Raw genomic sequence first — 24,804 nt, forward strand, 5'->3', positions numbered from 1 at the left:
AAAAATTAAGGGACAAACTGAATATGAATGAAGTAAAATAACATATGATACAAACTAGAACAAGCTAATATGTAGTTAAGTTAGCTTTGTCAAGATGAAGAAGAAATGGAGGGAGACAGATTAAGGAGGGTTGGGGAAGATAAAAAGGGAATTATCCTGACCTTGTTTGGCATCCTGGGTTACTCCATCTGCCTCGTTGATCTTGGCCCTGATGCGAGCTAAGGCATCTCTGAGATCTCCCAGATCATCCTTAATGGCGTTCAGATTATCAGCTAAGGTACGGTCCTCAGCTAAAAGATAACAAAAATAATATCTTCATCATCTTCTCAAACTCACCAATCACAAGCAAAATCGTCATCATCAGCATTACCAATATCATCATCTTCATCATCATCATCATCATCACCACCACCATCATCATCACATTTGCCATCATCATCATCATCACCATCATCATTATCATCACCACCATCATCATCGTCGTCGTCGTCGTCATCATCATCATCACCATCATCATCGCACTCCCTCACCTGTTGCTCTCTGAGCATCATCAATAGTCTGATTTAGGAGACCTTCGAGCTCCCTCAGTCGCCTCTCAAAGTCGGTATCGTTGATGACGGTGGGGTTGCTGGAAATCTGGTTGATCTTGTCCCTGAGTGCGTCAAGGTTGAGGCGATGCACGTTCACGTTATCCCTCACCAAATTGTAGCACTCGGGGCATGCTGCATGGAGACGGGAGTTGGAGGAAAATGCGGAGAGGGTGAAGTTAGAGCAAATAGTATAACTACTGGGGGGGGGGGAACTGACCAATGATGTGTGTGGACTCTCATTGGTCATGTGTTATAAATAGCTAGTCTTACAATAAACCTTTGGAAATAACTTGATGAAACTGAGAATAAACATCCCTATAATTTATTTGCATGGAAAAACTCAAATGTGTTTAAAGAATAAAGAGTATCTGTTTACGCTTCCTGGTAACATAATCATTGCGACATGAATGCATTGTATCATCATTAATTAGAGCATTGTCTTTCAACTGGGTCTATATTACAAGTCTACACTGCTCAGAATGTTGCATCATGGGTTAGGAACCTGGCCACATTTGAGGAGTTGAGGACTCGAGGTGGGGCTATACAAGACTGCTGGTTCGCATTTGCTTTAAAGTAATGAGTCGTTGATCTACACTCGAAGCGTAAGATACATTCAATCTCAATCTCATCTAATATTCTTCCATTTCAAAGAGATAAATACACAACTTGATATTTGACATGATAAATAAAGACAACAAATATTCATACTAGAAAAGGATGTAATGGAATAACAAATCAAGTTGACTAGTAAGAATAACGTTGCATCTACCATGTTAGGAATGCAAATGGTAGGGGAGGGGGGTGGTCCTCGAACTCGGTCTTGGGCATAGCAGCTCTCTAATGTATGTCTATAGTATTAGGTACAAAGGAGAAAATATTTTGCACCAAAGAAAAAATAATCTACCAACAAATGCACTGAAATGAAGACTCGACTTTCATTTACATTTTACAAGACATGCCAAATGTGTGTAAATTACAGGTAATGTAAGATCAAGGTGACACCTGTTGTACTTACGTATACAGCCCAGAGCAATGTTGTAGAAGTTTTCCTCACACGAATCGCACTTGTCCCCAATAACACCTGGTCGGCATTCGCACACACCCTCGTCTGTGCAATTGGAGAACAGGGAGCCTTGTGGGTTGCATTCGCATGCTAAAAAGAAAAAGAGAAAAAAGTCATATGAGAATTCTAGATGTTGCATCTGGGAGATATGTCGTCATTTGTTGTCTGAAAATTTGTCAGATCTAACAGCTTGATATGGTTTTGATTACCCAAGAAGGGCAGATAATGTCCATGACCATGTCGGTGCTGACTTTTATGCAATGGTCCCAATGATTTATTGGTCAAACATTATAATTTTGCAGAGAATCAATCAAACTTGCAGTACAAATTTAGCTAGCATAGATGTAGTTTCCATATAAAGAAACATTAAATTCTCCTCCATGCATCCTCAAAATATAAATAAACAAAATTACAATAGTAACATTTATATAGCGCTTATTATATTCTGTTTCTAAGAGCTTTACATGGCAATTATTATTACCCTGCCAGCAGACAATGACGCACCCTCACCACTCCCTGGGGAGCATTCAAACAAGAGTTCTATGACTCGATTGGATTCTGGCATGACCATACATAAGGTATGCACTTTCTCCTCTCCCTGGGGAGCATTCCAACAAGAGTTCCAAGAATAAATGACTAGGCATACTACATAGGTTTTCACATCCTACTGGGTACCCATTTAAAACCTGGGTGGGGAGTGGCAAAGTGTGGATTGACATCTTGCCAAAGGATGCTAGGCCACAGTCGGATTCGAACACAGGACCCTCTGATTACAAGGCGATAGTCCAAACCGCTACACCATAACGTTTTTTTTTTTCAATATCACCTTTATGACTCAAAGAATAACTTACGAGTACATCCTGTCACCGAGTAGTCATAGTGGTCATACTGGCACTCGTCACATCGCTGACCGGTCACTCCTGGCTTGCAGGGACACTGACCGGTGCGGATGTCGCACTGGTCGGACGTTGACCCGGTGCTCTCGCAGTAGCACGGCTCACAGCCGCGCCCACTGTCGATGTTCCAGTAGCCGGGGTAGCATTCGCTGCAGTCACGGCCGCTCACGTACGGCAGACAGCTACACTGGCCACTGGTCTGCTCGCATTCATTGCTGGTTGAGCCACCGGCGTAGCAGTCACAGGCTGGATAATTCATAGGTAATTTCAAGAGAAAATTGTAGAGAGGGAGGGAGAGAAAGAGAATGAAAAAAGGAGGAAAGAGATAAAGAAAATTGAGGGAGAAATGAAGAAAATGTGATATTATATTACCAAACAACAACTTATGTCTTAAACAAATGCTGTAACAAATGTATATTAGAATAATGACAATTGAAACTAGTAAATATATATTTTACCTAATAGCTGGCTGCTAATATATCTCGGTTAATGATTAAAATATCCAGAATGAAGATGTCCATAAGCAGTATGCATGTTACATACTGGAACCATTCGCAGAAATAATCACAATCAATCCAAACATCAAAATGAATCACTGACTGATTTTCATTCTCAAAAAAAAAAAAACAAACAAAGCTCTAATACTCACGTTGACACTGTTCCCCCTTGGGAGTACCTAGTGCATTTCCATAGAAACCGGGTAAACAATTCTCACAATAGAATCCTCCTGTGTTGAAGACACACTTGAGACATTCTCCGGTGAACCTGAAAAAAAAACATTTTATGTCCTTCCACAATATCAAATTCATACAAAAAAATACAGAATTGAAATAGTGGGGACTAATGTAAAGCACAGTATGGTATTAGGAAAAGAGCTTAACCAAACTAAGCACATCAATAAGTACAAATGGTATAAGTAAAATATGATTTACTCATATGTCAGATGCCTTACTCTTGCAATAAATGGATATCGGTCCTATCTTAAACAGGGGTGTGAGTGGTCAGAAATAAAAAGATCCGAAAAAAAGCTGAAGAGTGTTGAAAAAGTCTGAAATAAAAAAGAGCTCCCATTCATTTTGTACAGAGGAAAGCCAAAATAGGCTGAAATTAAGCTGAAAAAAAAAGAAAAGAAACTGAAATCAGATAAAAATCTGAACTCTCACATCCCTGCTTAAAGAAGCTCATTCCTTGAACATCAGCTTCCTTACAGCTTTGGGGTCATTATTGCAGTTTACAAAAACAAATCTGCCAAATGCAAGGTAACTTTCCCCACAGACACATTTACATGTTTAGACCTCCCCCTCCCCTGATCAAAATAACTCATGAGGTTTTGGAAAGAGAGCGAGGATGCCATTTAGAATAGATATGGAAGTCTGAAAATCATTGAAAATCGGCCATTTTGTTCACCAGACATATTTTGCTTAGGTTGCTTGGACCTGAATGTTATAATCATTTCAATATAATCCATAAATGTGACATCCTTAAGAGAGAAAAAGAGGTGCAGGGCACTTTTGCATAAAAGTAACTATCCTTAATTTGACATCCAATAGAAACTACATGTACCATGGGAACAATATTCAATAGCCAATCAGAATCAAGGATTCCACAGAAGTTAACATTGTATGGCAAAGTTACTAAAATAGTGACTTTTATTGAGGTGGCTGGTCAGTGGGAAAAGGGATGACCAAAGAAGAAATGGAAGAAGCAAGTGGTGCACTGCAAAAACTCTGGTGTTGATTTAACACCAGCCCGGAATCTACATATGTCCATACCAGAGAAGTGTTAAACAACACCAGTTTCGTTTTGGTCTAACACCAGATAGGTGTTTATACAACACCAATTAGTATTAAAACAGCATCGGTTTGATTCCAAGCTGGTGTTGTTTCAATACTTCTCTGGTGTGAACATATATAGATTCTGGGCTGGTGTTAAATCAACATCAGAGTTTTGCAGTGTGGAGGCAGTGAGGGTAATCTCTGTGAGTGTGAGGTGATCAAGTCAAGCTACCGCCATTGTTGGTGACTAAACCAGATTTAAAATCTGGATAACTGACTGACTATGCACTGAGGCCCAGATTATAAAGGTCTGTACCTGTCACAGTTGCCGACAGCGTTAGGGTCGATGTTGTAGTTACAGTAGCACTGTCCGCAGGCTGTTCGTTCTCCCTGGATTCCAGTTGGGTCACCATAAAATCCATCAGCACAGTAATCGCACCGGTTTCCTTTGAGAAAATTAGAAACTTCATTAGCACCAACAGTCAATGAGTCGTAAGCAAATAAATATAACAAGTAGATTAAATTAGTCAAGCATCCTGAGCTATAATGGTAGATGGAAGCCATTTTAGCTCAGGTGGCAGAGCAGTATCTCGAAACCCAGTCAAGTTCATAAAAAAAAGTATCCCAATAATAATAATGATACACAACATTTACAAGGCGCTCACTACAAGCGTTTCTAAGCACATAATTTTTCGTTCAGGATTATACTTGGCAATGAAATGAGGCATTTAAAAAAAAATCATGAGGTACAAAATACTTATTACTACATAATTGAGAAACTACTTTCAAGACATCAAGCTTCTGGTTGCTTCCTTAACCAATTGGCTACCAGAAACATTTGATCCCTGTACAAAGCAAAGGGAAATTACAGAATTTAATTGTCACCAGGTTAAAAGTATAGGAATGCTTAACTAATAATCAGCTATAAGAATGAACCCATATCATGAAAATTAATGTTATGATTAACATTCCTGCATAAGTGCACATTTATTCTTTTTTTTGTGGGGGGGTGGATTCATTTTTTTTAAGGGGAACAATATCTGCTTTTCTTTCCCTTTACAAAGACTCTTAAATTTAGTATCATTTTCTCACATTATTTTTTGTTTGTTTGTTTGCTTAAAGGTTAGGATAGGAACCTGATCCCCACCCCTCCCCATCTGTTAAAGTTATACAGTGTCCACTTACCAACATAGCCATCAGGGCACTCGGTACAGACGACCTCACCCAGGTTATCAACAAAGCAGTTGGTTCCACCAGGACAAGGGCATGGCTGGCAGTCGTAGGGTGTGCCCTCCAGGGCGTTACCATAGTAACCATCCTGACATAGCTCACAGCTCAGTCCCATGGTGTTGTGGTTGCAGATACATTCACCTAGAAAACAAGTGGGATTTTAATTACTTCAAATCAAATTACATTAAAATCGTATCATGTTACATGTAAGTCAAGGTCTAGTGAAATCAAATCAAGTCCAGTCAAAATAAAATCAAATCAAGTCCAGTCAAAATAAACTCAAAACAAAAACTAGTTAAAAGCAAATCATATGAAATGAAATTTAATGAATTTGAATTAGATCCAATCAAATCACATCAAATAAAATCAAAATCAAATAGCACTCAATGATTCATCAAGAAATAACATTGAGAACAAGTACTTAAATGAAAATAAGTCAAGGAAAAAATGTAGAGAGAAAGAGCTGGCAGAAAAGACTAAAATATTAAGAGAAAGAGAAATACAAAGCTATCAGATAACCATCCTCGAATCGAACCCGAATCAACATTTAAATATTAAGACAAATTAAGATTATAGGGAAATTTTTCTCAATAAAAGAAAATCTCATCTTACCAGTGTCTACATCACAGTAGTCAGCATGGCCATTACACTCGCATGGGATGCATCGGGTGAAGGGTCCATTTCCGTAGGGGTCCCTGCGGTAACCAGCAGCACAGGACTCGCAGAACTGACCAACATATCCTGTTGGGCAGCTACACAGCTCTACAAACGAAGCCCTGCTGCCTTGAGGACCGACTGACCGCCGGGCACTGACTAGACGGACGTCATCAAGCAATCCTTGACCTGAAAGGACAGTATTTTCAACTCAACGCTATGAAACATTATTGATTCTCCCTCGGGAGACCAGCAAGACCATGATTGATGCTGCTGAGTAGGGCCATCCTCAATATCAATTTCATATGCATCATTTTATATTTGTTATTTGTTTTAATTGAAATAAATTCCATTTAATTAAAACAATTACTCTCTGCACAAGGATTTGTGATACAGAGGTTTAAAGCCTATTATGATTCATATCGGCATAGTGCTGTGGTTTAATGCAGACTTGGGCTATTCTTTATTCATAACATGAATAGGGTTGTAAAAATACAAAAAAAATCAGGTTTTAAATTGTGTCAAGCTGATTTTATATTGTAATGTGAAATTAGCTACCCCTACTGGGTTTCAAAACAGGCTTGTAAAATTTGCTACATCCCGTTAGGTTCAAAATTGCTGGATACGCTTCACTGGGTTGACCACTGTACTTTACCAATCTACAATCAACTGAAGGTAACAATAATAATACTCCTATTGGAGACTTTCTTTTTCAAGCCAGCCAGGGCATGAATTTGGAAGAAAAATTGGAGAAGGAATGTTGGAGAGCAGGGTATCTTCTACAGATACAACCCGATATATATACTAGAGGTTGCTGATATATGTTACTAGAGGACATTGAACACAGAGGATTTGAGAAGAGTGGGCATGAGAGGTTTAAATTTAAAAAATAAATCAATACTTCAACAGACCAGTCTGGGTCTGGCATTCTTTCATTTGGAAATGGCATTAAAAGTACTTAACATGATACTACACAGTCTATCAAGATTTAACATAGAACTATGAGTGTGCTGTTTTCAAACTGAATGTTTCCCATTGCAATAATGTTACAGGTAGTTTAGCCTAATAATAGACTGAACATGCCAAAGAGGTGTGAATGACAGACCTCTATCGCTGTAGGTTGCTCTGATCTTGATGGCAGTCAGGTTGGAAAGGAGACTCTGAAACTCAAATGCTGAAGGTCGCTGAACCCAACCCATGTCCTCCTCGGCTCGCAATCTGAAAATGAAAAGTAGCAGTGTTGAGTCGACTCATCACATTGATAAAACTCACTCATTACCTAACTCATTCAGTCATTAAATCCATAATATACTAACTCATTCGATAAATAAAAAACTCACTCAATAACCTACTCACTTAATAATTTATTCAATCACTCAATAAAGCACCCAGTCAAGAACTCGGCTACTTGGTCAATAACTCATTTACTCAAGAACTCACTCATTAAATATATTTAAATTGAATTTACTAATTCAAGAATTCACACAATAATTTACTCAATCACTCAATAATTTACGAAGTTACTAACTCAACAAGTCTAGAACTCAGTCAATGGTTAAATATTTATTCAATCACTAAATAAATAACCCAGTCAAGAACTCAGCAACTCAGCCAATAATTTACTCAATCACTCAATAACTCACCCAGTCGAGAACTCAGTAACTGAGTCAATAACTCACTTGCTTGACAGCTTGCTCACTCAATAGCTCACCGATGTGAAAAATCTGTCACCAACTTTATGACACGTGAAATCAATTCACTCACACAATCACTCAAGAACTAACTCAGTCAATATCTAACCAACATGAAAAATCTCTCACTCACCAATTTCATGACTCACAAAATCACTCACACATTGATCAGTCACTCGCATAATCAATGTAAACAAACTCACTTGAAGGTATATTTTTGCGGGTAGACTCCTGGTTGCGGATTGCCCTGGGCAACCAGCGGAGCAGAGATCTGCCTACCATTTCCTTCAAGCACAAGATCTTCCACGCTGAGACCTACATCGTCACTACCGAGGCGAAGCTTGAAGCTCAGTTCTTGGCCATAGCTGAAGAGTTTGTTACCAAGGTATTCCTCTAAAATCATCAAATTATTAAAAGGAGATGGGTCAATGAGAAAACCCAAACCCAGCTACTACGATTATCAAATTATTGAACATGAGATGAGATATTGTGTTAAACACCAAATACATGTACACCAAACTTTGTCCATTATACTCCAATTCATATGTGGGTAATTCCATAAAATATGCATGTCTGATCCACCTTCTTGAAATGAAATGATGAGTTTTTGTTTTTCAGTTCAAAAAGAACATTTGTAAATCTCTCAACTTATCACAAATTTAGTAGTTTCTTTGGAATATTTTTTTTTCATTCTTAACAAAAAAAGTTTTCAACTTTAGATAAGGAACTGTTAAGGCTCTGTTAGGCTTCATTTATCTCAACTTTACTAACGTTTGAATGGAAAGAGAATCAGAGAGCTTTGTTTCATCAGAAAGGCAATGTTTAGTCTATATTAAACTCAAAATCATCTGAGAAAAACTCTGTCCTGTCTCACAAGAAGTTATAACTGATATGTATCGATCATATCTGTTTGTTAGATAGTCTCTATGGTCCATATTCTGAAGTCGGGTTAAACTAAAATTCAGGTTTAAAGCTGTGGTTTAAGTATGAAAAGCCAATTGGTACATAAATCACTAATGGTAGAGATATATTTCAGCTCATTTGGCTCTTAAATCATTCACAATTATCTAGGAAGTATAAATAGATGACTGTCTTCACCTTCGATGAATCAGGAAAGAGCACAGTAAACATAAGAAACATACAATTTAATAAAAATTTTGACACTTTTGGCTTCCCATAATTTTAGCGCAGAGTTAGACCATGGTCTAAGTTAAACCTGACTTCAGAATACGGGCCGATGTTTTGTAGAAGACCTTACCTGGAGCAACAAAATACATAGGTTGGTTATCAACAGTTGCAATGCCAATGTCCTGCCTGATGGCATTATAAACAAGCAGCTCTTCTCCTCCACCTCGTCTCTCAGCCTTCCATCCATCAAGACCTTCAATGAACATATAAAGATGAAGAAAAATGGAGCATGTGAGAATGTTAGTTATCAGAATTCTCTGGTGGGTGTTTCATAAAGCTGTTCATAAGTTACAAATGACTGTATGCACGACTGGTTACCCTTTCTTGTGCTAGATGATACATCCCAATGTATCTGCCTTAGCACCTGAGAACATGTTCCAGTCTTGCGTAACCTTAGTTTTATTCAACGCCCACCTGATTCCTTTAATCTAGCATTCTGCAAGTATGTTTGAGAATAAGAAAGCAATATTACCTTAAAATAGCATTTTTGAACGACAATTGTACTATGAAATCATCTTCCTATTATTTATCAACATTTTCCCTAAAATTCACCTTTCAGGCAAAATTTACTGAGAAAGGATGCAGGTGTATCTTTCTCAATTACATACAATCTAATGAGAGAAATCAGAGAGATGTTTAAAATTTACAGATTTAAACTTGAAAATCTGTCAATTTTATGGATTCTATCAGGGAGACTTGGCAGCCCTGGTTTTATAGGCTAAATTATTAAAATGCAAAATATAAAAAAACAAGGAAAATAAAAAAGCATATGAGACAAGAATAATTCATGTTTTAATATGTTCACTCTTAACTTGTTCAACTAACCTCAGAGTTTGCTACATACCTGTATTGAAGTTTGATTCGATGTAGGCAATCTCGTACCCGGGAGCAGAGGAGCAGGATGCTGAATGCCCATGACAGAAACAAGGGAGACATCCAAACTCATCAGACTCTTGCAGGTTGAAGAAACCAGGTTTGCAGCTATACAGAGGATATAAATAGTAATATCAGGGGTAAGTTTCACAAAACTTGCATTCAAAGCCCCTCTAAAGCTTTAGTAAAGGGTCTCATAAAGTGAATTTTATTTTATCATTTAATATTCTTACAAATGGTGGTAGCTGTAGAATCTTCTTTTTCAGCCATAGCTCTTTGTGAAAGTTTGAATATTGACACTTTTTTAAAAACTTGTATCCTCCTTTGAACAGATTTCAGCAGACATAGCAACAGTACGTGAATTCATATCAGACTTCAGTTATAATAATCACATTGATCAATTAATAAAAATGAGAAAAGGATACATCATTGTCAGTTCTAGCATGGAAAAAAAAGAAAGAACATTGATGAACTTGAATAACCCACAGTTCATTGAGGAACCCTGGTAAGGTGTTGCAGCTCAGTGGATAAGTATCTGTGATGAGGACCTTTAGGGTCCGGGGTTCAAATCCCACTGCAGCATTTGCATCCTTTGACAAGGCTAATATCTGACACTCTCCACCCAGGTGTAGCAAATGGTAGGAATTTCTTGAATGCTCAGGCATCAGATCGGGGTAGTCACAATGCTAAAGCTAGTGTATAGTATGCAGTGCTTAGAAAAATTGTATCAAGCACTATAAAAATTGCATTATAACATAACATAATCATTATCATTGTTATGATGATAATTCAAGGTAATTGCTAGTTTTGGTAACGATATCAAAATGTAGTTCGTACAGAATCCAATGAAATGACCACCAAAGTGTCTGTTTGTATAAATAAAACGCATGTGCCAAAGGATTCTGGAAGAAATTGTGTAATTGCTGAGAAATCAGCAAATAAGCAAAGGATTCGGGTAGAGCGTCAGGCCCGACGCTCTAAGCAATAATTATATACTGTCCCACGTGTGCTTACGTGTCGGGGATCTTTGGTGTGAACATTTTTTAGCGTAGATTTCAAGATTTCACAAAGTTCAGTTAATGTAACTGTACCAGATCTAGATCCTCGATGATATACTGACAATTAAGCCTTGTTTTACAGACTTTCTCATGAAATCAGTGTTTCCTGCAACTACTGGAATTTCTCTTTAAGAACACTTACGTCTCACAGTCCCTTCCTTCAACATGAAGTTTACAGTTGCAGAGACCCGTACCCTGGTTGCAGTCTGGATTGTTGTCTAGACTTCCTGCACGTACACATTCACAACTCCTATAAAACATAACACAGATCATTGCAGGTGGGCACATGTTATTCAGCATGGAGACAAAAATATCTTAGAAAATACTTGCTATCAATGCATAAGATATGAAGATGATGATAGACTGTTTCTTGGAATTATTGTGGACATATATATCATCATTTGTGTAATTTCTTGTTTAGTTCTTGTAGTTAACTTATTTCAACTGTTATTCAATTGGGGTATTGCAATAGTAACGTAATGTCTTGTCTTTATCAGATCATATTTTATTAACTTCCATGCAATATAAAGAGTATTCCTGTTCTGTATTTAGCAATCTGATTCGTAATACAATCTGATTCATAACAAACCATTACGAGTGGGGACATAATACCATGTAAAACAAACATATTCATACTTAAAAAAAAGTTCACATCAACTATTGAGAAGCATTCTGAGTTTTTCCGAAGAAGGGCATATTGTTTAAATAAAAATCAAAGCCATTCATTTCTCATTGCTTCACAATAGAAAAGGAAATCGTCAAACTTTTCAAATCAAACAGCTTTACAAAGACATCGAGAGGGTCATTTAGATATAAATAAGTGTTTTTTCTATCTTAACAGTCTTTAAATAGAACAGTGTTCATAATCTAAACATGACATAACCCATGTACAATATTGATCTTGGTACCTAGCACTTTGCATCCTATCAGAGGAGCTTACCTGCATCCACCTTCACTGAAGTCATAGTAGTTAGGGAGACACTGGTTACACTTATCTCCTCCTACTCCCACCTTGCACTGGCAACGTCCTGCACTATCACACTGCTGGTTCAATGATCCTACAGAGGGAGGGAAAATATGTCAGGGAAGAGTTGGATATGTAATCCTCACTGCCTCATCTATTCAAATGTTGATTTCATTAAAGCATGATTAAAGGACAAGTCCACCCCAACAAAAACTTGATTTGAATAAAAAGAGGAAAATTCAACAAGCATAACACTAAAAATTTCATTGAAAAATAAGTTATGACATTTTAAAGTTTTGGTTCATTTCACAAAACAGTTATATGCACATCTCGGTCGGTATGCAAATAAGGGGACTGATGACATCAGTCACTCACTATTTCTCTTGTATTTCATTATATGAAATATTTTGATTTTATTGTCATTGTCATGTGAAATGAAGTTTCATTCCCCCCTGAACACGTGGAATTCCATTATTTTGAAGCACAAAATGTTCATTTTGTGCTTCAGGTCCTAATCGTCAAATTCGTAAAAATTGAAATATTGTATAATTCAAACAATAAAAAACAAAAGAAATAGTGAGTGAGTGACATCATCAACTCTCTCATTTGGATGTAACTGGCTCGTTCATGTAACTATTTTGTAAAAAATAAGCGAAACTTTTAAATGTCTTAACTTTCTTAGTTTACATCCGATTTAGATGAAATTTTCAGCATTGTGCTTGTCTGAATTTTCTCTATTGATTCAAATCAACATTTTTCTGAGGTGGACTTGACCTTTAACTTAACAACAGCATTGCTCAATTTAACCAATAAATGTGTCAGTTTTATCAAAGCATGGCTCATTTAATGAACACATGACTGAACTTCATTAAACTCAATTTCACCAAAGCATAGCTGATTTTCACCAATATGATTCTCCATTTTACCTAAACATGCATGAATTTTACCAACACCCAGCTCAACTTCACCAAATCTTGTCTTGATTTCATCACAGCATGTACAACTTTACAAAATCATTGCTCAATATCACCAATGTATCCATTTTACCAAAGCATGGCTCACTTTTAGGAACACATGACTAAACTTCATTAATCCATGGCTCAATTTTACCAAGACATAGTTTATTTTCACCAATACAAGTCTCCGTTTTACCTAAACATGCATAAATTTTACCAACACCCAGCTCAACTTCACCAAAACTTGTCTTAATGTCACCACAGCATGTACAAATGCATAGCTCGATTTCACAGAAACATTTCCAACCCAAAGCATGGCTCAATTTTACTGTCTCAACATGACATATCTTGATTTTAATAGAACAATCTTTAAAATGTAGTTGAATCAATCTGACCAACACAATGATTGGTTTCACCAAAGAATGGTCAATTTTGACAATGCACAGATCAATTCTTTCATACATTTGGCTCAACACCGAACCAAAAGCATTGCTAAATTCTTCAATAGAAGGCTGAATTGTACTTTTACAAGGGTCAATTTAACCAATGTATAGCGGAACTTACTCAGGAATGATTACCTGTTACACACAAATTTTACTCACTTTTTTTCACTAATTTAATTGACGTATTCTTTTTTTTAAATTCCTACTTGGAAAATAAAAAACCATACAGATTCTGAAACTAACATCAAGAAGAAAATTCTAGAATAGCAACTCTACCTGTTTGGTCACAGTTACATGGCTGGCACCGGGCATCTGGAGACGTCCTGAAGTAGTTGTCACGGCAACGCTCACAACTAACACCAGCGGTGTCATCACGGCATTCCATGCAGTGACCACCGGAGCCTGTTCGGTTAAAAAGATCTTCATCGAAGAAGCAACGGTCAGCGTGGAAATTGCAGTTACATCCTACAGACAAAAATGAAAGAAAGGAGTACACACAAAAAATGTAAATTCCAATTAATTGAATTTTCACATCTATTAAAAAAAAAACACATTAAAAAATATCATTTTTTTTTACAAGTGAATAAGTAAGCATTTGGTACCGCAAAATCGTAATGTAGCCTTAAGAACGAACATACATGTACTATAAAAGCTTTTCAACATGCACTCATCAGGGTGGGCGTTGTGGCGTGCGCCTGTAATCCAAGCTGTGGGGAAGTTACAAATTGATGCAGAGGTTCAAGGTTCGAGCCCTGATCACGTCCTTCGGATGGTGACGTTAAAGGACGGTCCGAGACGTAAATAATCAAACCTGATTGATACACGTCTGACAAAAACTCAAAATACACACACTCAGAGTAAAATCGCATGATGAGTGCATGTCGAAAAGCTTCAGTATGTTCATTTTTAAGGCTATTTTATGAGTTTTCTTTACAGTGAACATATATACCACATACCTGCTACCCCTAAAGGAAAACAAAGAAATAATCATGCTCTATATCATTTCAGAGTCTAAAAGGGGATGCAATTACTGCCATTACACATTCCATTACAAATAAAAATGGCTCTTTCTTTTCTCCAATTGTCCTGTAGGAAAAAAAGCTTCAAGAATTAGAAAATATAGAACAATTTAGAGACATAATAATGACGAATACAGGTCGTTTCAACAAAAAAAATGTGTACTTGACATACTTGTCCAATTCCGAATGTATGGGTTCCAGCACCAGTAGGCTTCAGCAATACGAGCACTCCAGATCAAAATATTAAACAACATCAAAAGACGATAAACAGCATGGCCCAACTCCATTTTGGGGACTGGATATCTTATTCTCAAGTTCAATCAAGTCTTGCGTCATGGGCTATGGTCCAGGGATTAATCCATTGAGATTGAAACTTAAAAGATGAATGGAAGCAGAGATATCACTACTGCCGAGTTGAAGAATCAAGAGGAGTGGGGATTCTTCAATCCTGCAAAAGCGATAGATGCTTTGGTCATGGAATTCATTCACACAGATGATTATTCTATTGCGTTGCGTTGGAGAGATGAACCAGTAACCTTTACCGTGTTCATCCTAATGAAGGCCATCAAAGCATTTCAATCTCTTTTCATGCCGACATCATCAAGGAAGGTGTGTTCACACATACAAAAGATGACATTCTCCTACAAGTTTCAGACTCACACAAGGGTTAAAATCTAAATATCTGAGTATAACAAAACCTCCAGGTAGAAATGTAATGCAATTAACTCATTGTATACTACAACTAGGTGGTCCCTCTACAAAACCTATGGGAACGACAAAAGTCGGGAGTCAATGGCTTAACTTACAAAAGTATGAACAGACTTCACCTGGGACAATAAGCCCCACTCTAAACAAGAAAAATGGAAGGTGTAAAACGTGATGTTGCTGGAAAACACTGAAACAGAACTTGTTCATTCAAGTCACTTTCTGTAAAAGAAATAATGGCCAGGGAAGTGTGAGAGAGTTGAAGCAACAAAGAACTATGCTGTCAATATTCACAGTCCAGCAACAAGAAGCATATAATAAAAGGCATATTCCAAAAGAACGGTTAGTGTACTGTGAATACAACACAATGGTTTTCACAGTTCACACTACTGAACATTTGAGAAGCAAAACATGAGAGTGTGAACACTATCTCAGATCAGAACCCCTCTCATAAATCAGAAATGACAATGCAACGTTTGACTCAACCTCCAGTCCTCATTAAAACCAATTAGTGTCTGTTTTATTCCGCTTACTCGGTAGGGAAGGGTGTTGTCCACCATTCTCAACTCATTGCTTCTCTATGACACAAAATTATAATCTCATAAAGTATTATAACTATCCATCATTAAGGCATACAGTCCATGGACCATCCAAGATTACAAAGGTACAAAATATTGCCTTTATTCACAAAGTTCTTGCAAACAATCTAAAGAATTACATGGACCTGGGGTCTGTTGCAGAAAGAGTTGCGTTTAAACGCAAGTAAAAAAATCAATCGCAAGTCCAAAATGTGTGCTGTTGATTGGTTGAAAATCAAGTTACGCATGATTTTTAGAGTTGCGTTTGATTGCAACTCTTTCTGCAACGGGCCCCAGTACATGTACCTAATTTAGAACAAAAGTTTATTAGGATAAAAATAAAAATAACCATAAAGTTCAAGCAAGTCTAACTTAAATCAAATCCAATAAAGCTAGATATTGTGAATAATGAACTTATGAACTACTGTAACTGGAAATCCTAAAATTCATTGCATGATAGCTGACACAGGAACAGCAACATGTACACTACCTTGGTGGAAAAGACCCATCTTGTGACAGTATGGCTTGCTTATTTTTGCAAATGACCTATTAATCATTCTCTACCACTCATTTGGCATAGTAGTATTATTAACAGACACTTGGTGGTCATGTTGTTGAATTTTCATTTGCAAGATTTCATTACAGCAACCATAATTTAATTTACTTGAAGTGCAAAATAATTGAACTTTCTAACAATATGCAATAAATGGCTGCCTCGGTGGATTATCTCCTTCTATCAAAGGTATCATCTATTCCTGATCAATAAGTCTTCAAAAATCTCACATCCTAAAGATGCTTCCAGTTCTCAGCAATCTACTAGGAATATTCCATGAGGTGATTTGACCATCAAGACATTCAAAGAGATATACATTATCAATTACATCCCAACACAGTATTGCAGCAAAACAAATGGAAACACTGCTTTTTCCCAAAAGGATATCATCCAGAATTCTCTTCAAAGAAAACAATTTAACAATTTGCAAACTCATCAACATTTCACAAAATCACTTCCTCAAATCTTCACTTCGAGTACATCAGAGCAAATTAAAAGCTGGTTTATTAACACTACTCCTTCGTGAAAGTAAATGATGAATATTATCCAAAAGAAGATTTCCAGTTGATATTCTGATGGAATACCCCAAGAAGAATCCTAAGGACAATGCTCTAGTCGACTCCACCAGGCTGGACCATCATGATCCGGGAAGCAACGCACAAAGACTGAGAAATGAAGTCTGCAATAAGTTGCACACCTAGCTCCAACACCGATTTACACAAAGGTGGGGCTCTATTACCCTTCTCACTCCTAAAACTTTTGTCATTAGGGGTACATCGCATATGGGGTACCACGGTCATGGCATGCTGGGGCTTAAACATTAGCTCTGACTGACATCTGGCTAAAGTGAAACTCCAAAGTGCCAATCCTGATTTTCGGCAGCCGCAGCGTTTCCTCAAAGCTCTCCTTTCATATTTCTATGCTCCTGATAATACCAAAAGAATTACCAACCAGCTGGTAGGGGCTTCAAATCTGAAGTTCAATCATCTCAAAGATTTTCCCCTTTTCTTTGATTTTTCACCAGGAAATAGTATCGATTTTCACCGCGTTAGAGAGGGGATGGATTTGAGAGAGGGCTGGTCTGTAACAAGTTTAGATTTGTGTTGACTCCAAGGAATTTAGATGTGTGGCATCAAGGAACCAGAGTTTTCATCAAGTCAGACCATATTCACACCAAGCCAAAATACACCACAAAGGAAAATATTGATTCCCATTTTGATGACTTTGGGCGACTGTTTACAGACAGTATAGTATAGTGTCATTCGTGCACTACACAATATGATGGAACAAAAGAGTGTGAAATATGGGCAAACTGAGTAAAGAGTATAGTCAATTTCGAACAAATACTTTTTTCTGTTAACTGGAACAGCATGTTTGAAATCCATATGCTATAATGTATATGCATGCTCTGAAACTCCAGGGGAAAATGACCCTCCCCATCCCACTGACATATATCACAAGACTTACAATAGCAGAAGCAGAAAAGAAAAATCACCTAAAAAGTTTGTTGAAAATTGTGATGAAATTTTTTAAAAATAAATAGAATTTCAATGGATTTAGGAGATCAATAACAGTTATAATGATATCTATTCTTTATCTTATAACCCCCCCCCAAAAAAAAGGAAATTGCCAATGAAATATAAATATTGATGATAGCACAGCTTAAAATAGATTTAAAGAGCTGAAATATGGTCTGAAATTCACCAAGAGAAGAAATCAAAACTGGCTCTCACACCCAATTTAAATCAAATCTGTCACCCTACAAATGGCAACAAATGGTTTCACAAGGTACAGTTTATATATATACATTTTTCTTTTTGTTGGGGGGGGTGGTCAAATGGGGCTATGGACAGGAATTCACTCAGTATAAATATCTCTCTCCAGAGAACTCATTCATTATTTTTGGCACCTATACTAAAGCCATGGTATCAAAATGCACTACTCAAGAAATACATTTGTACGAAATGCTTTTAAAATGTATTGCATACTATACTTTTTTTAAAAATCAAAATCCATCTAGCTCATATTATTTTACACTCACTAGAACAGGAAAAATAAGATTCCCTTTTTTAATAATGGGGGTGCTACATTTCTCTACATCACACAAATACTAAAGGGACATGAAGCTCATATTCTGATTTTTCTTCACATTACTTTCTGTTGGAAAAGCAAGAATATAGCCTTACATATGTATATATTTATGCAAAAGAAATAATTTATAATGTACATTTTTTGTGCTACAATGTATGAACACTTTTTCAAATACTGATTTTAAGAACTACCTTTTGAGGTACATATATTCTTGAGATAAAAATTAAAAAAAAAACTTTTCAATACAAAGAATCAAATGAAATTAGATTTTAAGATACTTATTTAAAAAATTAGATTGTTGTAATAACATTTTTATGCAAGGATTTCACATCCCATTTAAAGAGTTATTTCCAACACAAGTCATCTAAAAGATAAATATGAAATCACCTATTCACAACAAGCCTAATATGAACTTTTCATTCTGTTCCCAATAATTCACACCAAAATACATATAAAACAAAATCATTGCATATCATGAATTAACCCAAATTTGTGGTCACTTTATCACACTTACAATTAAATATACATAGGTCAGGGTCAAGTCTAATTATGACCAAATTCACAGCTTGAGTTGTTAATGGACATACATGTACAGATTAGAACTGTTCAATGAGTATTCAAGGTAGTGTAGTAGTTGCTAGTGTTTTTCATAAGGATAATTTTTACCCCTTAATATTGACCTACATGTAATTATGTCTTACCCTATATTAGGCAAAATTATTTTCTGTGCTCTTGTAATAACACTTGGCTATACTAACACAAGAAAAGCAAGAGGTTGGTAATTTTCACTATCAGGCTTTTATAATGGTTTTGAAATCCTAATATCTTATCTGGAATTGCTGCATAAATCACAATTATTACAAATATATTTGTATTTTATGAATTATAGTGTTCATACAATTAAGGAACATTGTCATGCACTTGCGACATCCTCCTATTTTCAGTTTAAAACTCAAGTCCAAGCTAACTTCTGAAATGCTTGACACCTTGGGCAAAACAAAAGCAAAATAGGACAGAGACTTGGTAGGTTTTTTACTTCTTTATCATCCATGAGAATAGCTGAACTTTACATCTCTGACCCCTGTGCTATTTTCCTATGACCTACACATATCACATCTGGCTGAAATTCCCACAAAATCTGTGACCAGTGGTAGATATACTGAATCTAAAAGAAAGTTTAGAAGACGAAAGGAACATGTACAGGGAAGAAAAAAGAGGGTGTGTGAGATGAATACACAGACCAGATGCAAAATATTTATTCCGAAACGAATTATTGGTATGAAATTTTCTGTACACATAGCCTCACTAGCGTACCTAATGGGGGGGGGGGCAGACTGACGAGTCACAACTCATGCAAGGGACGTATCCCTGCCCCCCCCTGACGAGTCACATCTGATCCCTGACGAGCCACAAGTGGCCCCTGCCTTTAAACCTGAAGACCTTTTTTTCTTATTTGTCAATTTTTTTTCTGGTGCGAAATGACCCCTACTTGTGGTTGAAGACCCTTTTTTTGCGTGTCAATTTTTTTGGGGGGACGAATTCCCCCCCCCCTTTGGAAAATCCTAGGTACGCCACTGCATAGCCAACATTTAAACAGCTAGAAAGAAATATGTTTGTTGTAACCCAAATTTTAATGGAAGAGTAACCTTTAAATATCTTGACTTGAATAATTTTTTAAATTCAAAATCTGTTCCTATAGGTGGCAAAATAATAACAAAATTGAAAGAAAATTATTTGAAATTTATAGAGAAAATGTACTAATTACTTTTTTCAAGCGCCTGTAATATTATTTCCAAGTTTGCGAAATAGGGAGATATAGGTATTGGTATATGACTTTGACAGCCTGAAATAAATTTAAAAGGTTATATTCATTGTATGAAATAGAAAAGATATTAAATGTGAATCAAGTTAAGTCACCCTCCAAGAACTTTTGATGGTCATAACAATATTTTGTAATGTAAGAGAGGGCAGTATTTCAGAAAGATTTCAAACCATCATTCACAGTGTTGTTTGTATTCATCTTTGCGATGTGAGAAGTCCATGAAATAAACTGTGGGCACAAGAGGGCAGTATGACATATATCGAATGAGTCTCAGATTGACCAGAACCTTGAATCAGTGAGTGACACAGGCAACTTTTGATCATGTATGTGAAAATGTTGATGGTGATGATAATAAAGTTGATGGTAGTAGTGGTTATTGTGGTGGTAGTAATGATAACAGTGATGGAGATGATGATGATGGGGAGAAGGAGGACGATGATGATGGTGGTGGTGAGGATGATGATGATGATAATGTCATTTTTTTTTTTTTTTAAATTATGTGTTTTATTGGTATTCAAAATCACATATAATCACAATATTTACAGGTAATTGGAATGATTTGAAACAGTTCAAAAGCAGTAAAATCACAAAACAAAGATGAAATAAAAAAATAAATGGAAAAAAAAATAAAAAGGGTGACATAAATCAAAATAAAACATTGGACGATACAGGTTACTCTAAAGGAAATACACATCGAGATAAATTTACATGTATAATCAATTGTAGCATATTACTCTGTGCATTGTACAAGTCTCAATTTAAGATACAAAAACAAATAGAATGGAAAAGGGGGAACTACCTGTATCTAAAATAAAAATCATATATCAAATCGCCACTTCTTAAAGTGTACAGTGAGTTTGTTTCTTTTCTTGGCTAGGTGATGCTCAATTTCCTTTTGTTTCTTCACAAAACTTTTAAATAAATCCACATTTGGTAAGGTGTTCTTGAATTTACAAATATAAATATAATATTTGGCCAATAGTAAAAGGTAAGTAACAAATCTATCCGTTGATACACCAAACAATTTTTGAAAATTAGTGAGATTGAAATCTGAAATATGTTTTTTTATCGTAGTCAATAGAAGATTCCAAATTGGGGTAACCTTATCACAGTCACAGAACAGATGAATTATTGATTCCTCTTCATTATCACAAAATGTACAGTTTGGTAAATCTTTCCTTTTGATTTTATACAGAAATGCATTTAGAGCTACATGTATAGTATTATGAAAAATCTTAAAGTAAAAGGAACGAAGTTTAGTATCGATAGTACAAAAGAAATTGGCTTTATGTACCTTTTCCCACAAAGTGGGTACAGGGATTGATAGGCATTCATTCCAGTAGTTGTACCGTCTATCTGGAAGATATTGCACATTCAAAATTTTGTAGGCATAACATGGTACTTTTTTCGCAGTAATCAGTTTAGTAATCAAAATATCATGAACGTGTACATTAGTCATAACTGTTCTATTAAACCATTCCATTGGAATATTTTTCATTAAAAAATTGTATTTTCTCCTATCAGACACAGGAATTTCAAAATCTATAATAAGTTCTTCAAACAGTTTATATGATAATGTCATTTTACGTTACCGGTATATAATAAGGACAACCTTGTCCATGATAGTGATAATGGTGGTGGTAGAGGAGGGGGAGGAGGTGGTGGTGGTGGTGGAGGTTGTGGCAGGGCGATGGTGATGTTGATGATGGTGATATTGGTGATCATGATGATGGTGGTGGTAATGATGATGACGATGATGGTGGTGATGCCTATGGTGATGATGATGATATACCGTATTTTCCGGTGTATAAACCGCGCCTTTTTTCCCACTTTATAATCTTGAAATATTGGGTGCAGTTTATACAAAGAAACATCATAATTTTGTCGGAAAAGTGGCTGTTTTGTCAGCAATATAACTTGGTATGATTATATAGACAACAATTATATAGAATATTTAATGTATAATTATTTATTTATTTGTTTAAAAATAGGGAGTATATTTTGCGAAGTTTTCTTTGAAAATTCTTCTTTGTAAAGGTTGGTTTATATTATTTATTTAACTACTATCAATTTAAAAATGTTTAAAAAAAAACCCTGATTGTTTTGTGATGAAAACTTTTTTTTCAACTAAAATTGCATGGGAAATGCTCTTCAATAGGCATGTACCGGTAATCGTTATCGATCGTAATCGGTCATTAAAAAGGCAATAAATAATGTCCTTTATTCTTTATTTCTCTTGTTTTTCTCTCAATATTAAAAAAAAAAACTTACCCTTTTTATACCATTAAAAAATGCAATTTTATGGTCACTTTTTCCTTAAAAAGACATTTTTTTTGTATTGAAAACTTATTTTTTTACACCTAAAAAGTGCATTGAAAATGCTATACAATAGGCATGTAATCGCAATCGGTTAGAAAATAGGCAATAAAAAATGTCCTCTATTCATTTTTCCCCCTCACTTTCTCTAAAAATTTTTGTTTTCTTTTTCCGTTTTTAGACTATAACTTTGATATACAATACTGCCATTTCATGGTCTTTTTTTCTTTATTCTACAAAGAAATAATTCATATTCTTTGAAAAATAAAGTGAAAGAATGAAGTAACCATTTTTTAAAATAAAAAAAAATAGTAATATATCTTTAGGTCTGTCAATAATAGTAAATTTTGCTCATCCAAATAACTACCAAACTCGGTTTGCCAAATTTTTTTTTTTTTAGAGCCTCCCGATTTTGGGGGTGCGGTTAATACATGGCCGCGGTTAATATTCCGAAAAATACGGTATATGATATTGGTGGTGATGATGATGTTGACAATAATAATAATTGATGATAACTGCAATAATATGATGCAATGATGATAGAGATGATGATGATGGTGACAATGACGATAAAACTGATGATATAGATGATGATAATGGTAATTCCAATGATATTATTTTCATTGTATTAGTGATATTCATTTTGCCCCATGCCAATGATTCAAACAAATACAAGTGGTAGACAGAAAAGACACTCATGTACACACCATTGCTTACTGCAAAGCCTTCATCATAATATTACCTGGGGGCCGTTTCATAAAGCTGTTCGTAAGATAAGAGCGACTTTAAGAACGACTGGTGAACCTTTCTTACGCGCGAAACCATCGCCAATACAATATACCACTTACCGCATGAAGGGATTACCAGTCGTTCTTAAAGTCGCTCTTAACTTACGAACAGCTTTATGAAACACCCACCAGACTTCACATCATTGGCTCAACATAAAAGAAGTTTACTTTGGAGGAACAAAATCAAGGAGTCCAGTCATATGTGGAACACATGTGACCCCTGAAGTCTTCTTCCCTACCAAGCACCCAATACCACAGAAATGCTTCGGGATGCTTTTCTAGTCAAGAGCCACTCTCAAGTGATTGGCTTCTGAGAAGAAACAGGGATTAAAGGGGGACAACTAGTGCATTATGAAAATAGATCATCAGATTGTGCAAGAAAAATACACAGGCGGTAAGCAATATGGGCAAGTCACCCTCAATAATGAGTAGGAAATAGTCATCATAAAATTTAAGAGAGTCCCCATAAAATTTTGATTGGGGTCAATATCAAATGCAATTGAAAATGAAAAGAGCAAACTTGTCTCATATAGTAATTGTTTTCCCTGCAACATATACATACGTACATGTACATGCTATCTGCATCCAATAATATGCAGTTCTATTGAATATACATGAACTCTTTAAAAAAAAATTAAAAATGAATAAATCTGCCATTATTAAAAAAGTATTAGATGATATCTCTGATTTTGGGGTAATATTGATTCATTTTTGTGTTAATTCTGTTGGATTATCCTATTACAATACCTTAATTACTTTTTCCCATTTAACTAAACTGAACATTTTGCTCTTTTCGAAGGGTCACTACGACTAAAAAAACCTTAACCAATGATGGGGTTACCTGTTTGATTCATACTTGATTGTAAATAAAAATCATAAACAATATGCGACAGTATTAAACAAGTGGAATGCCTCTGGCCGTCTCACCTGCATCACGCGGTTCAATATAGCAGCAGTGCTGACTTTGAATACTACTCTAACTCGCACAAGATGTTCAGTGATACATGGTTACTCTTATGTCCACTTTTTATGAACGAGACCAATAAACTTACAGAGATATGATGGTTATTCAACAAAAAACCCCAACATGGCTAAAGTTCATTGACCATACATGACCTTTGACCTTGATCATGTGACCTGAAATTTGCACAGGATGTTCAGTGATACTTGATTACTCTTATGTACAAGTTTCATGAATCAAATCCATAAACTTTCATAGTTTTGATGGTAATTCAACAGATAAACCCAATTCGGCCAAAGTTCATTGACCTTTGACCTTGGTCATGTTACCTGAAACGCGCACAGGATGTTCAGTGATATTTGATTACTCATATGTCCAAGTTTAATGAACTAGACTAATAAACTTTCAAAGTTATGATGGTAATTCAACAGATACCCCCGATTCGGCCAAAGTTCATTGACCCTAAATGACCTTTGACCTTAATCATGAGACCTGAAACTTGCACAAAATATTCAGTGATGCTTGATTACTATTATGTCCAAGTTTCATGAATCATATCCATAAACATTCAAAGTTATGATGGGAATTCA

The 24,804-nt window shown here is 35.9% G+C and overlaps 1 protein-coding gene across 1 annotated transcript in view; it reads right to left on the reverse strand.

Moving 5' to 3' along the window:
* LOC121428529 (laminin subunit gamma-1-like) overlaps window positions 1-24,804 on the reverse strand; it is a 57,256-nt gene that overhangs the window by 22,384 nt on the left and 10,068 nt on the right. The window contains exons 4-18 of the mRNA XM_041625216.1: window positions 13,658-13,846; window positions 11,959-12,076; window positions 11,161-11,268; window positions 9,932-10,068; window positions 9,158-9,280; window positions 8,103-8,292; window positions 7,314-7,426; window positions 6,167-6,397; window positions 5,510-5,695; window positions 4,641-4,770; window positions 3,199-3,314; window positions 2,505-2,795; window positions 1,606-1,743; window positions 531-722; window positions 162-290 (exon numbers count right to left, since the gene is read on the reverse strand). Of these exons, the coding sequence (XP_041481150.1) occupies window positions 162-290; window positions 531-722; window positions 1,606-1,743; window positions 2,505-2,795; window positions 3,199-3,314; window positions 4,641-4,770; window positions 5,510-5,695; window positions 6,167-6,397; window positions 7,314-7,426; window positions 8,103-8,292; window positions 9,158-9,280; window positions 9,932-10,068; window positions 11,161-11,268; window positions 11,959-12,076; window positions 13,658-13,846 (2,391 nt within the window). The remainder of the gene's footprint in view (window positions 1-161; window positions 291-530; window positions 723-1,605; window positions 1,744-2,504; window positions 2,796-3,198; window positions 3,315-4,640; window positions 4,771-5,509; window positions 5,696-6,166; window positions 6,398-7,313; window positions 7,427-8,102; window positions 8,293-9,157; window positions 9,281-9,931; window positions 10,069-11,160; window positions 11,269-11,958; window positions 12,077-13,657; window positions 13,847-24,804) is intronic.

This window comes from Lytechinus variegatus, chromosome 15, assembly GCF_018143015.1.
Source record: "Lytechinus variegatus isolate NC3 chromosome 15, Lvar_3.0, whole genome shotgun sequence".
In the NCBI taxonomy this organism is placed as follows: domain Eukaryota; kingdom Metazoa; phylum Echinodermata; class Echinoidea; order Temnopleuroida; family Toxopneustidae; genus Lytechinus; species Lytechinus variegatus.